The sequence below is a fragment of the Megalopta genalis genome, chromosome 12, assembly GCF_051020955.1.
Source record: "Megalopta genalis isolate 19385.01 chromosome 12, iyMegGena1_principal, whole genome shotgun sequence".
NCBI lineage: Eukaryota > Metazoa > Arthropoda > Insecta > Hymenoptera > Halictidae > Megalopta > Megalopta genalis.
The window spans coordinates 3,054,368-3,068,714 of NC_135024.1; the positions used below are offsets into that span (position 1 = coordinate 3,054,368).

Here is a 14,347-nt window from a genome sequence, read left to right on the forward strand (position 1 = left end):
TCTGAGCGTCAGTAAGGGAGACATTGCTGTAATATGTTTATCGTGCGCGATGCGACAAGAGATTCCTTTCGGTTCACCGTTTGTGAACGCTTTCGACGGGACAAAGCTAGCTATCTAAGCTAGCAACGTTCTGTCCGATTGATTCTAGTAACGGGGAACAACGAGAATTACTTGTCGTTCTTCATGGTTCTCCTCCCTTAAAGACAACATTATACTTGCCGACACTAAAGGCTCGACGCTGCTTGGACAAATGCTTTCCATCATTAGAGATCTGACTTTACATTATTCGATATTCATTGATTCGTAATCGTGTATTCGATCGACCCTTACCCTTTAATCCTTTGACAGATCCGGACATCATCTGGTAGAAGATGTGGTACGAACGCTCCAGAGTCTGCTGGGAGATGACACGGGCTTTCTCGAGCAGATCTGCGTTCGACAAAAATTCCATTTTAGTAACTCGATTACCGAAGCGCATCGGAGTTTTCCATTCTTTCTCTCCTTTCTCTATCGGTGTTGTTTATTTCGTTGTTTCGAGAACGGTGCACGCGTCGGTTGCTCTAAATAAGACGCGATCGATGCGTTCGATTCTTGCGTAACCCGAATGGCGTGTAATGCCAATCGAAACACGTTTAACGCGATGATCGAACTGTAAAAATATCGACGCGCGAACCAAAGCCAACTACGTTTCTTCCTAAATGCGTTCGTGTCCGCGCGCGCGTATTATGCGACACGAGTTGCATGATCGGTTAAAACGTTCGTTGTACGTTCGTACGGAGAATTAGAAATGCTTTTACGATGGAAAAATAAATTGGAAATTAGAATTCTTGAAACAGAAACTTACAGGTCTCGATATCAGCGCCGGCCAGTTTTCCAGAAGGACCGAAGTGAATACGGATGAATTTACCCTATTCACCGGGAGAAACAGAATAGTCATCATTGTTGAAGTTAGCATTGTTGCGACAGTATCTGTGTAATTTCATATCCGACAAAGATCATTGACGCGCGTTAAGATACCATCGACAAATTGACTCTATATGACACTTATTTGGCCGCTTATTTCTGCTATTTTATTATCATTGACATAGCAAAATAACAATTGCTCGTTAGGTCCAAATTTTTATACCGATAATTTATAAACTGCTCGCATATTTACACCGTTAAAATGCGCTCGAACCTTCGATCAATATGAAATATTGTTAAAATAAAAATTAATTAATATGAATATTGATATAAAATATTATAAAATAATAGTTAATATAGGTAGTAATTTAAAATATTATAAAATATTAATTAATATGAATATTGATATAAAACATTATAAAATATTAATTAATATAAATATTGACATAAAACATTATAAAATATTAATTAATATGAATATTGACATAAAACATTATAAAATATAAATTAATGTAAAATTAATATGAAATAAAATTGCATTAAATAGATTGAATCTACTTTGTACTTTCTGAACGATTGTTCGTCGCTGAGAATATATAATAGTTTGATAATACGTTTGGCCAAGTTTCGGTTCTAGGGCTGATGCAATAACGGACTGATCTTATTGTCGGATGTCGTTGCACAGGTAGATGAAAAAGCAAACTTACGAAACGAGAGGAGTTGTCGTTACGGACGGTCTTGGCATTACCGAACGCCTCCAGTACGGGATTGGTCTGTACGACCTGATCTTCCAGGGAGCCTTTCTTCTGAGCCGATTCGTCGACCTTCTTGGTCGAGGCACCGACGGTAGCGAAGTACGCAATTACCTTCTTCGTGTTCTCAGTCTTTCCGGCTCCAGACTCACCGGTGATCAACATAGACTGATTTTCACTGTCTGCAAACGGACACGGAAAAATTGAGCTTCGCGAGAGCCTTCTGTCACAGATTTCTCGGACCGTCGTCGGCGATAATTCCGACAATTCATCTCGCGGAGATCGGGGAAGATCGAAATCTACAGCTTAAATCTACACGGTTCGCCGGGTTTTCTTCTCTTAATCTTGATCTCGATAGATCTTTCTTTTTTAAGAGATTATTTTGCGATGCAAAGTTGCGGTAAAGAAAATACGCAAAATGCAAATCCGAAAGATACGTGCATAATTTTTTGATATTGCAAGATTGCAGTTTCTCGGAGAATTTCAGAGAAGAAGAATGCATAATCTTACTAGAGTAGTGGAGCTGGTTACTATGGTGTGAGAAATTACTTTGGTTTGTCTTCGGGTATAATGATTTTCTATTCTTTGATTCTGTTTATTTGTAAGTTAATTAACGTTATGTTCATCGAAAAAGGCACGTTAAATTCGTTTATTTTCTAATCAAAACATTTAATACGCCTTTTTCGGTCAACATAAAATTAATTTTACGTTTATCTTCGTTACGTTTATTTTTCTATCGAAAAATACACACATTAAATATTTTGATTAAAAAATAAACGAAATCAAAGAATAGACAAATTAAATATGCCTTGTTCGATAAATGTACAATTAATTAGACCCGAAAACCGATCGAAGGCACAGCAATTGGCCACCCAACAGTAACCGGCTCCACCACCCTACATATTTTACAAAATCAAATCGGGGAATTTTGATCGCTTTTGAATTTGAAATATCTCGAATAACGATTGCAAATGGCTGACTTAATGAAACAAATAGTGTTCAGTGGATTCTCAGGGCCACGATCTCAGCAGGATTGAACCCGCGGCCGATGGTATACGTACTGGTCAACATGTTCACGTAGGCACCGTCAGAGATGGCGAAGATGTGAGGCGGCACTTCGCTACGTCTTTTACCTCGGTATAATTTTGCGCACCTCGTGGTGTACACGGGGAATCTTTTGTAGGGATTAATAGCTACGCAGAACAGGCCGGAGTAAGTCTGTAAAAGAGAGCGCGATCATTTAATACAGGGAAACTCCGAATCTGATGAATTCACAGAAAGTGGATCGACACGTTCAATTTCCGATTTGTCGCATTCCGTATTATTCTTTCAAATATCTCGCGAATCGAGACGCGTCCTCTGTTACATCGTCGCATTAGGTAACGTTGTTGTTGCGCAACGGAGAACCGACAAATCGGAGATCGATCGAACGAGAAACGGAGAACCACAGCGATAACGATTACAACGTCAGAAAATACACAATGAAAATAACCAAAGTCTAAATCTAGATGCGAACGAGTTGTTGCGGGGAAAGTGACTCGTGTCCTGAGAGAGAACTTTCCACGGTCGCTCGCTCGTTGTTAATCGTTTCTGCAAAAAAATAAAGAAACATTCGTCAGGGTACAAAGTGTCTCTCTCCCCGTTTCCCCGCTTTCGGAGGAAATCCAGCGAGAACAATGAACCGCCGACGCGATGAATTATCGAACGCGCGGCAGCACAACTCTAAAAAAAAAAGAAAGAAAGAACACATAAAACACGATGTCGTGACACGTCTGGGTGTTTTGTACCGACATTCCTGAAAAAAAAAAACGAAACAAAAAGAAAAAAAAGAAGTGAAACGGACCATGCACTTTTCAAAACGGCCGGACGATCCAATCTCGGCGTGACACGATGCCGCGCCGATATCTGCAAACAAACGAGACATCGCGGCTTGTCCAGGCAGCTTCGGCGAATGCCTCGATACGCTAACGCATGCAATTATATCGTCGAAGGAACGCCGTCGTCATCGGCGAGCACAAGGATGCGGTTGTTTCAAAAGGGAAAAAACGTGGCGGCACGTCCAGGTGCTTTATCCAACGTGTTTCGCTACAACGAGCTTCCCGACGGATCGGGACAGCACAAAAATCGAACGACTCTTCCCAGGCAGTGGGGGAGGGAAGGGATCGGTCCTTACGTAAATTAGTTTGGCGTAGTAACGTTGCTTCAGATTGTGAAGAACCGAAGCATCGTTGAGATACGTCAGATTCGACATGTCCTCGGCTTTCTCGTACTTCGGCGGGTTCACTTGTTGCAACTGGTCCTTCTTCAAGTCCCTGGTCTACAGTCCCACGGGAAAAGAAAGATCCGTTAGCGATCGTTGTCGGAAAATCGGACTTACGTAGATTAGTTTGCTGTAGTAACGCTGTTTCAAGTTGTGCAACACGGACGCTTCGTTCAGGAACGTCAGGTCCGCCATGTCCTCGGACTTCTCGAACTTCGGCGGATTAACTTGGGACAGCTGATCCTTGCGGAACTGTTTCGTCTGCGTGGGCATTCTCTTTCAATAACTCGGACTCGGATTCGTCCCGCCTCGCTCGGATTAGCTAAGCTATCCTACGCGCAACGATCCGAGGAACACTTTGGGATCGTGGATCAGGCTATCGAAGATCCTTCGAAGCATCGATCGTTGTTCCACAGTGTTCCATCGAACGTCGAGCTCTTCGCGTTTAATCGAAGGAAAATCTGCTCGTACAATCGTTTCGATCGAACACGCGTTTAGTTAACGCGTTCCGTGTTTGCATGTTTATTTAACGCGCTAAAAAAATAGTTTGCAACGAATTCAGAACCGAAGAATTCGTTTCCGTATCAAGAATGGCTCGTAATATTCGTTGTTATAAGAAAATAGTTTACGACAAAATCAGAACCGACGAATTCATGTCCGCCTCGAGAATGGCAAAGATGGCAATAATTAATAATTATATATGATATACGAAGTTTCAGTGAAATATCAAATGGCCAGTGCGAAGGGTCGAGTGAAAACAGCTCGGCAGGGAACGCGTTAAATATCGGAAAATTCGAATAATCGGACAAATCAACTAATTTGTCGTCGACAATTCAGTTCTATCGAAGCACGCGAATTGTACCGAGCAGATCGCAAGGAAGGATCGCGTCCCTTCGCGATACGGTAAACTAATCGAAGCTCTGTCCATCGGACAGAGACAACGATCGTGAGTTGTTTCTTTCGCATAGTCTCGCGTCTGAAAAACCGTCGATTCGTTCGAACGGTTCGAACGTTGACGAGCAACGATCGTTCTTGTGGGTCATCGATGTGGAAACGTCTAAATCCTCGACTCGGTCTCTTTTAATATACACTTTCATACGCGGTCTCCCCCCATTCCCATTTCGGCGCTCTAAAAATATGTTGACCCATGTTTCGAGAAGTGGCGTTTCAATTTATTATTACCGGTGCCGACGGCGATGCTAACAATAGCATTTCAGCGACGGTCGCCGGATGACAAGGAAACCCGGCAGGCAGGGTTTGCTGAACCATTATGTAACAAAGCATTTGGAACAGCGAAGTTTCGCTCGAGATTACGCGCCGGGCTAAACGATATTCCCGGCGAGAATAACGGAAACGGGCGTGCCGTAAAAATAACGGGAAGGCGTTACATAAAACGATACGCGGGCGCCGGGCTTTCGCGCGGTTTTCGGGGCGGGCCAACGGACGGGACACGATCGTTCCCTCCGTTCCACCGTTCGGCCTAGAAAAATTGCCCGACGATCCGGGACTGTTTCGCTTTCGGGGCTTATTTTCGCGTCGTAGAAGAATAAGAAAGAAGGGGGAACGAAGCCAAATCGAATAGAATGTTAGATGACAGACAGCGAACGCTGAGGAACTGCCGAACGCTTTTGCCGGGCTCTAAAAATAGAGCAGTTCGAAACGGCGACGAGGCTTCGGTATTCCTGCTTTCCTTTTTCTACACAGGAAGCCGGCGACGGTCTTTTCTTAGAGAAGGAAGAGAGACAACCCCGTCCGCGTCTCTTATCTTATACCGCGACAATTAGGTGGTTGCACCCGCCGAATATTTTCATCGCGCGCGCCGCGAGCTTCTCGATTTACGGGCCGGCGGAGGAGGGGAGCAATATAAGAAGACCGGAACGGGTTTCGATTCGAAAAGCGGTGGATGCTGTACCGGGCCAAAATTATTTATACCGGTCCAGAAGGGACCGATTTAGAACGTGGACCGTGCGTTTCGTTCCGCGAAAGGGCGGAAGGGAAATCGCGTCGGCGAAGTATGTATTTCGATCGGCGTGGGGGGAAAAAAAAGAGTATCTCTCGGTGTATAAGATTACCTCGCCGCCAGGCAATCCGACGCTGACAATATCACCCTTGGTGGCCTTGATCTCACCAAGGAGATATCCCTCCTTCTCGTCGGGTATCCAGCACGCTTTTTTCGCATCGTACGGTTTCGTCTGATCGATTCTCTTCTGCTCGAGCGACACGAAGAGGTAAGGGGTTGGATCGGGATCATCTCCCTCTTGCTTCACTGGTCTCGGCATCCTCGGTTCTTGCTTTCGCCTAGCTGAAGTTCAATTACTGCTGTAACGTCCCCTTTTTTCACTAGGAAGGTCTTGCGCGCCTTCTACGTCGTCGTTTTCCCACGTGTCGAGGGGTGGGAGGGATTTCCTTGCGGCTTCGTTTCTTCGGTCTTCTTCTCGTTCTTCGGAGAATTCGACGGCGGACGGACTACTTCTGGCGGCACGTTCTGAGCGGCCCTGTACAACAAAATGATCAGTGTTGTTGGCATTAGCACCCGGCTTGATACCCCGGCCGCCGTTCTCGTACTCCCACCCCGGGGCCCCTTCGGCGGCCGCGCGCAAATCATCCGACCGATTTGAAAATAGCGCTCGCTTCGGGACACCGTGGAACCTCGGTTACTCGAAACCGGTCGTCGAAACACGAACGTTTAGATAATAGAACGGTTATTTAGGTGCGCCGCTAAATTAAGCCTGCGCCGACTTGCACAATAAATAGAGAAGCGGGTGTATCGGCTTAGGTTGACCCGTCCACGAAACGTGGCTCGACGACGGAGAGTTCGAATTCTGTTATCCGACGGTTCGGATGCTCGAGGTTCCATTGTGTAGCTTTTTGTTCGATCGATGGAATTCTTGGATTCCGAGTCTGCCGATTCGTTTCGTTATTTTCATCGAAACGGCAGACGTTAGGATTTGCGCGCGATCGAGGGTTACGAGTGTAGATTACGGATTTCGATGTAAAATAATCGTTGATCGATTCGTAAAAATTATTAAATTGAATTGAAATTATTAATTAAACGGAAAAGCATTCGATCCTGTGAAACGGTCTTACTAAAAAATATTTTACCAAACCGAATATTGAAGAACGAAATCCGCGGTCTAATAATGTACCAATACCGCTGTCTGCTTTGCCCGTCCAATTTTTTATTTAATAAAGCTTAAAACTCTCGAATATATGTAATTTAATCGTTTCAGATTATTTCGTAGCTCCGAGAAGAATGCAAAAAGTGAGCAACTACTTTGCTGCCTTTACGTTGAAGAAATATTCTTTGGTTTCGTTCTCACGTGACCCAGATACTCGGTCAAAGAGTGTAATTGTTAAAATAAACCAGATACGGAAGCGGTCTAAAATCTAAAAATAATTTAACACGGATCGTTCCTTCCCTATTATGGTGGAACTGAGATGATATTGCCGATCTAAATTGTCAACGATGTTTCAATCAATTGTGGGAAACGAAATAACGAAGTAAATTATTTATTGGCAGTCCTTCGTATAAGCGAATCCATAAAGACTTCTTTTTATGTAAAACCGTAACCATTGTACCGCAAATAACGAAATTCATTTACGTATAGAGAGTTCGAAACGATTAAAAATTTCCGCTACTGTGTTATGTCTTTGTTCTCAATCGTCTTTCGATCAGAGGTATTCCAAACGCGCAGAGTATGACTGCACGTTGAAGCGCAATGTGCAATCGATGTACGCGTAACATCCCTATTGCAAAGTACACTCGTGCGACCAACGGCGCATTATGCAGCAGCGCGTATTGTATTCCGTTAAACCGTCTCGTCGACTGAAAATCATGTTTAAAAAAGAACCTTATAAAGAGCGAAGAGGGAGACAGACTGTGTTACCATTTCTCAGTCGATTGATTCCAACTATGTAATACCTTTGTGCACGGATACCGTCGCCTATCCAAACTTTTATCTCCGTCAATTCGTTGAGAATTACCAATTCGCCCGAAAACGCCGTGACGTTTTCGTGAATCCCAGCAAAATAAATCTGTAGCAACGAAGGTATTCGAACTGCTAACGTGGAAGCGTGCCTCGATCGAAAATTCAAGCGAAATAGAAAAGAACTGTAATACGATTCAACTAAATAGGACAAGCTGCGGTGTTATAATACAAAAAAAAGTAAAAAAAAAAAACAAGAAAAAAAAGAACTAGCCGAGGCTACACGTGCGGTCTAAACATGGCGATGGGAAATGGTAGATCAATCGTTGAAACGAGACACCGTAATTCCAACAGATCCGAGAAAAGCAACGTACTTCCGGAGCCGCTAGGTCGAAACAAAATGGCGGCCGCCGCACTTTGACGTTCTCGGCCCGGTGCGAGAGTTTTTCTTTAAACACTTCGAATCGTGGGGATATTTCGAGACGACAAGTTCGCCCGGGGATGCGAAAAATGTACACTGGAGAGACTTCGAACGCGACACGCGATTCGTGTTCATCTGACTCCGATGCCGTTGCAAAATGGAGGACGCGCGACCAAATGGGGAGAAAATTCGAGCATCGCGGCGCACTGCGCGATCGGGACGGAAGAATCGAGAAAAGGGGGGATCGCGGGAAAAAAATAGAAGAAGAGAGAACAGTGGCGTCCGAGAACTCCTGGTATATCTGGTAACACCTTATAGTTGCACTGAGTTTCTGATATTTAACACCAATGACGTCACCGGTTGATCAAACTCACGCTCGAAGAATTCCACTGGGTCCCGTGTCCACGGACGTATTTGGGTTGACGGGGGCCGGAGGGGGGTTACGTTACGGGGTTGCCAGCGAAAAAATTTCCCCGTGGAGAAAAATCAGGACGCGAATGAAACACTGTACCGGTTGCACTAAGGGCGGCGGAGTGGGGGCGAGGAGGGGGATCGCGCACCAAAATATCTCCTGTATCTTTTTTTTTCGCGCGACGGTGTCGGTTCCTTAGCGATAAAATAAGGACTACACCTCGAAACCAATGTCAGTCACAGTCCGAGGCATACGCTCGATAAATCACTAGCGAAATATGAACTGTATCCACAGGAGGCTCCTTCCCTCTACCAACGGGGGGTGGGAAGGCTAATTACCGGGCGGCGAACATCACTTCCGTTTTTTACCTAAACTAATCCTCCGTTCCGAGAGAACGGTCGGTTTGCAAGACTGGAGAGATCACTAGGCACAGGCTGCGGATCGGGGAATCTCGAACAAAATCCCCTAGGTTCTTCCTCGCGACCACGATTCTCTTTTCATTTCTTTTCTTTTCTTTTTTTTTCGTTCTAATACCTTCTAAGTTTCGTATCTTTTTTTCTCTCTCTGTCTCTCTCTTTCTCTCGAATACGACTTTTTCTCTCGCTCCCTTTTCGGTCTACGTGCGACTTCTTTTTTTTCGGTATCCGTGTCTCCTTCGTCGCTCTCCCTTTTCGCCCTTTTCGTTTCTCTTTTTTCTCTATGCGTGTGTGTGTGTATTTTTTTTTTGCTTTTTCCGTTCCGTTCGCTATCCGAAGTGTCTGACCGTTAATGTTGGTAAGAGAGATAATCAAAGAAAGCAAAAAAAAAAAAAGGTAACAATCAGACGAAACACCGACGTGCTGCACTTACGTTAGAGAGCCGTTCTGTCGGGGAAACGAGCGGGGGCTCCCAATATAAGCGCGTGCAACGTGATCCTAGAATATAACGAGCTCGGGGATTGGCCGCCGGGGTGGGCCAATACGGGACCGTGTTAGTTCCTGGGCCAATCTACCTTTTTAGGTGGAGATGATACCAAAAGTGTGACAAGGGGTGGTCACGGAAAGCTACAACCGCCTCGCTTAGCTGAGTGAGATGAAAATAGAAGTCGAAGCGAGACAGGGAGCCACTTTCGACAGGCGAGCTTTCTGGCACATCCGTTTTTCTCTGTCTCCCTGTCTTCCGATGTCCCTTCGGATGTCCTGCCGCCGCGGCAACCGGGTCCTGGCCGGGGCTGCTCCTCTCGGAGCAAGCGGTTTACCGTCGAGGATCATCGGTGATCCACGGGGATGCCCTCGCCGCGAACCGAACCAGCGGTCACGCGTTCAAACAGGGAGCTTTTGATCCGCTCCAAGATCAGCAGTCCACGTGGAAGACGCACGTGCTTGATGATACCAGCTGCAAGCATCTTCGATGAGCAAATTACCCCGACTTCCTTCTTGGCCGTGACGCTAAAAGAATGCCGGAGAACCTCGAATTTTATCTAATAGTCAGGCATTCCGTGCGTTCAAGTATATCTCAAGGACGTTCCGCTGTACACAGACGTCGGACGTCGCGTCTCTCCGAAACAGCACGTCAAATTTCGGGACGGTTTTTTTTTAGGGGATTTCGACGACGTGACTCCATTGCGGGACTTCGCGATTCTAGCGTTTTAGTGGAGGATGAGTTTTGTGCGGTCGCTTGCTTTCCGCAGTATTCTGTTGTTTTTTCGTGGGAATGAAGGATGATGATGGGAATATAAAGAATAAAGGAAAATTAGTGATACAGGATCGAATAGTTTTGGTGGAAATTCGAGGAGAAGTTTGTTCGAGATTTGGAGATGAGCGTGTTTTGGAGATTTTGTTACCGTCCGAATGCAGTTTCAAATGTCGGCTCGTTAATAGACGGCGGATTTTATGCGCTTATGCCAAAGAAGAATAGGCGAAACACGAAACAGTGAGAGCCTCGGAAAAATTCCGGGATTCTGTTCGCATTCTTTGGGATTTGTGAAAATTATTACAGCAGTCTACGAGGAATTATTATTATTATTATTTTGCATAGTATGTAATCCGCGGCCTCTGATCATTCGGTCCTCTGTGCGAGAAAGTTAGCTAGTTCTAGAAGAGGAAGAGAAAATGTCTACCGTGGATATGTAGGGCAGGGTGGTACAATGGTCGTTGTATGAATAGGTGAACGCCTATGTTTTCGCGGGATTACCACATACGCAAGCACACCGTAGCCTTTATTATTAATGCGAAAGTGTACGAGTAGAAAGGTTCGGATATAGGTTCGAATATATTGCAACGTGCTCATCGATTTTGGATTCGAAAATTATTCATTTTTGCACGATTTTGCGAAACTTACTCTGGGATGTTATTGCGGAGTATCAAATTTTCAGTTGCATTACGCGTGCGATCATGTTCTCGAAATTACTTTATTCGAGTAGAACTCTGTTTTTTTATTGATACATTTCCGAAATTGTGTCAATATCGAAACCAATCCTAATTTAAAAATTATTCTAATTTACAATTACGTTGGCTAGAATGCTGTTGTTATCAATGAATTCGCTATGAAAATTAAGACACTCGCTAGTGAAAAAACTGTTATTTCGACTACGTAATTTTTCGGACAATTGATTTTAAATATACACTTTACATGTTTCTGAAATATTGTCCAAGGTTAATTATTAGACTTGTTTATAAATCTTTCATTAATACTGTACGAATGTAGCATTCCAAATAATTAAAAATGTGCATAATTTCGAAATTGTTTATGTGCTTTTACCTGTTTAAGATTCATCGACTCTTTCATTTAATTCATATCTATGTTTAACGATCAGAAATTGTTATTTATCGATTGACAAGTATAAGTTGCTTGTCAAAATGTTTTCTTACAATCGTGTAACAAAGATCGTTATTTTTCGTTAGAACATAATGTCATAAATGTAATCACAAGTATTACAACTAGCAGTAAGTACTATAGATTGCTAAAAGCCTCAAAAGTCAGAGCTTCCAACCATTACAATAGAAATTTCTGATAAACTTGAATTCAGCAATAAACTAAATCAATATTGATATCTGTCAGACAAGAAAATCAAGTGACCCATCGATGACAGTTTATTGTGCACGCAGTAGTGATAGTAGGTGCATAGTCAGCCATGGAAAGCGACGAATCTGTCGCGAGATTAGTCCCAGTGCGTCCCTCTATGAAACGTGATAACTGTAAAAATGATATCACATATCAGTAAATACCATTAGTTATACCTATTTACAATTTCCAAATAATTCCTGAAACATGTTTCTCACAAAAATCGAAATTCTAATGCAAGATATAATGAATTTAACATTGCACTAGGAATATCCTTGCTCTATAAATCAGCAATTAGGTAGACAGTTCATACTTTTATAATTAATTAATGGTCTCCACTTTTCATATCGCACGACTTCAAGTGCGCGTTTCAATAAGCTGCCACTGCAGTACACTCCCGATTGAAGGGGGTCCGTGCTCATAGGCCAAGATAGGCGAATCTTGGGTTCGTTATAAAAACGTGCCACAGATTTTTAAAGCGAGAGCTTCTATAATTACACGGTGTAATATCAGAACGTTCTCTCTACAGGGAAATAACGTGCGACAGTTCGATTGCATATATTATTATTATTAATATTAATATGATTATTATTATTATTATTATTATTATTATTATTATTATTATTATTATTATTATTATTATTATTAATATTATTATTTCGGTGACCGGTGCACTGCATGATCGCGAATAGGAAATCTATATTTCACAGATTTCTGGCATCTGCTTTAAGTTGTACTTCCGCTTAGAAATATAATTAACGTAGGTACCGGTTTTCATAAACATCCATTTGGCTTCGAAATCCGTAGACTTGAACCTGCCACAATTTTTTCACCGTTAAATATGTGTTTACGATTCGGTATTTTTGGAAAGGAATTTGCTTTCGACTATACGGTAATCCGAATCGAACATTACGGAGCTTTGATTAACGAGAACGTATTCTCGCACATTCTTTGCACAGTTCTCTTCGTAAATTATTGAAAAATACATTAACGCTTACACAAATTGTTCCCGTTCGTATTTAATGTAACTCTAGCCGATATCGAGAATAATTTCGTATGAAAATTAAGATTTCCTTCGAACGTTTCACCCTCCGAGGACAGACGCCGCCGTGTCAGTATCAAACTCCCACAGCAAATGATCTCATTATTTAAATAATAAACGATAGTTTATTCCATTATTATTAATATCCATTAATATTATATTATCAATATAATAACAGTTTATTCCATCTATTCCATTATTTAAGACATCGACGACCGTCGCTGAAGAAAATATTTCGGATTCAACCGCAGCGCAAGAACTTCGAAACTAAACGACAAACTCGACGTTTCGTTTCTACGAACGACGCGTCGCAGATTCCAGCGTGCTGTATCGGATTCGACACGGTTCTACGTCAAAGTGAATTATGAATTTCGTAACGGCAGAACGATCGTTCGAATTTCTCGTGAACGGCGGAACCGAGGGACCGAACGATCGGCCGGCGACCCACTTAATCGTGGTAAGTACAGTGATCGAGTGATCCCCGGTCGTTCCCACTTGGTTCGAATGATTTCAATGAAATTTTCGGTAACTGTGATCGGCAGCAATCGAAGGTAGGAACGTACGAACAGTCAGGAATACCCGTCTTTGCCTGTCTATTAATACATCGCGGCACCGAAATCACTCGCGGTCCCTCGTGGCATCTGTGCTCTCGTCGTAAGAAACACGAGCGAAGTTTCTAGGACGGACTCGCTCCGAATCAATAAACATAAAAAAAAAATCCCGTCGATTCGCCGGCCCATGAAAGTCAAAAGACGCCTAATGCCGAACCCCCACGGAACATCCGTGAACGTCGCTATCCCCGCGACACGTCACTGCCGTATTTGTTGCGACTGGAAGATAATAAACGAAAACATTTGTAACCGCGGCCATTGCAACACAATATACCACACGATCGACGGATCAACAAAAGCCAAGTCGTTTACCTTCGCTGGCTGGATAAGCAAATACTAATCTCGGTCAACAACTCACTCGTTGCTTGATTCAGTGCGAGATCTGTGTTTATCTTTTTCTTTCGATAAAATGCTCTATATCACGATGGTAGACGGATCGCGTGAACTTCGTGTTAGTTGACACAACTAACACTGGAATGTTAGTTAACTGAGCCCTCAACGGATGTATATTTATGACACAGCGACAAGATCGGTACGATTTCTATTGTGATAAATTAAATTTATCTGAGTTTATCTGGTCTCTTCTCTTATGAATAATTGTTATTGTTAATTGACTGGTTTTGTAACTCTAATGTTAACTCCGTTTCTCGTTAACGGTGATTCGATTTCGTCATTGTCTGATACACTTAAGATGTGGAAGCTTTTTTCAAATGTAATAATCCATTAGAAATATCAAAGTATACGATTTGATGAACTTTCGCGTGATAATGAAGGCTTAGCTTATAGAAAGTAAATAATAATTGCAATAATAATTAACTGTTTCGTCATGAAAGCCAAGATGTGCCGGGCACTAAATGATTGCTGTAAAAATAACTCCGCATAAAAATGGACCAAATAGGGCTTCAGGTTGTTCTTCAAAATTTATCCTTTTTTCTTACTTTTTTCGTGACATATGAACTTTCGACGCGCGCGTGTTAC

At 43.0% G+C, this 14,347-nt stretch overlaps 1 protein-coding gene across 43 annotated transcripts in view; it reads right to left on the reverse strand.

Moving 5' to 3' along the window:
- Nucleotides 1-9,589, reverse strand: part of Mhc (myosin heavy chain) — a 60,909-nt gene extending 51,320 nt beyond the window's left edge. For 10 of the 43 annotated variants that reach the window (XM_033484929.2, XM_033484945.2, XM_033484935.2 and 7 more), the window contains exons 1-7: nt 9,524-9,583; nt 5,988-6,410; nt 3,829-3,972; nt 2,717-2,873; nt 1,611-1,837; nt 845-908; nt 331-429 (exon numbers count right to left, since the gene is read on the reverse strand). In XM_033484929.2, the coding sequence (XP_033340820.2) occupies nt 331-429; nt 845-908; nt 1,611-1,837; nt 2,717-2,873; nt 3,829-3,972; nt 5,988-6,194 (898 nt within the window). In that variant the 5' untranslated portion in view covers nt 6,195-6,410; nt 9,524-9,583. Of the gene's footprint in view, nt 1-330; nt 430-844; nt 909-1,610; nt 1,838-2,716; nt 2,874-3,828; nt 3,973-4,032; nt 4,177-5,987; nt 6,411-9,523 lie in introns of all 43 variants that reach the window. The other 33 variants (XM_033484925.2, XM_033484922.2, XM_033484926.2 and 30 more) reach the window with 9 other exon arrangements.
- Between the last annotated feature and the right edge of the window lie 4,758 nt (nt 9,590-14,347).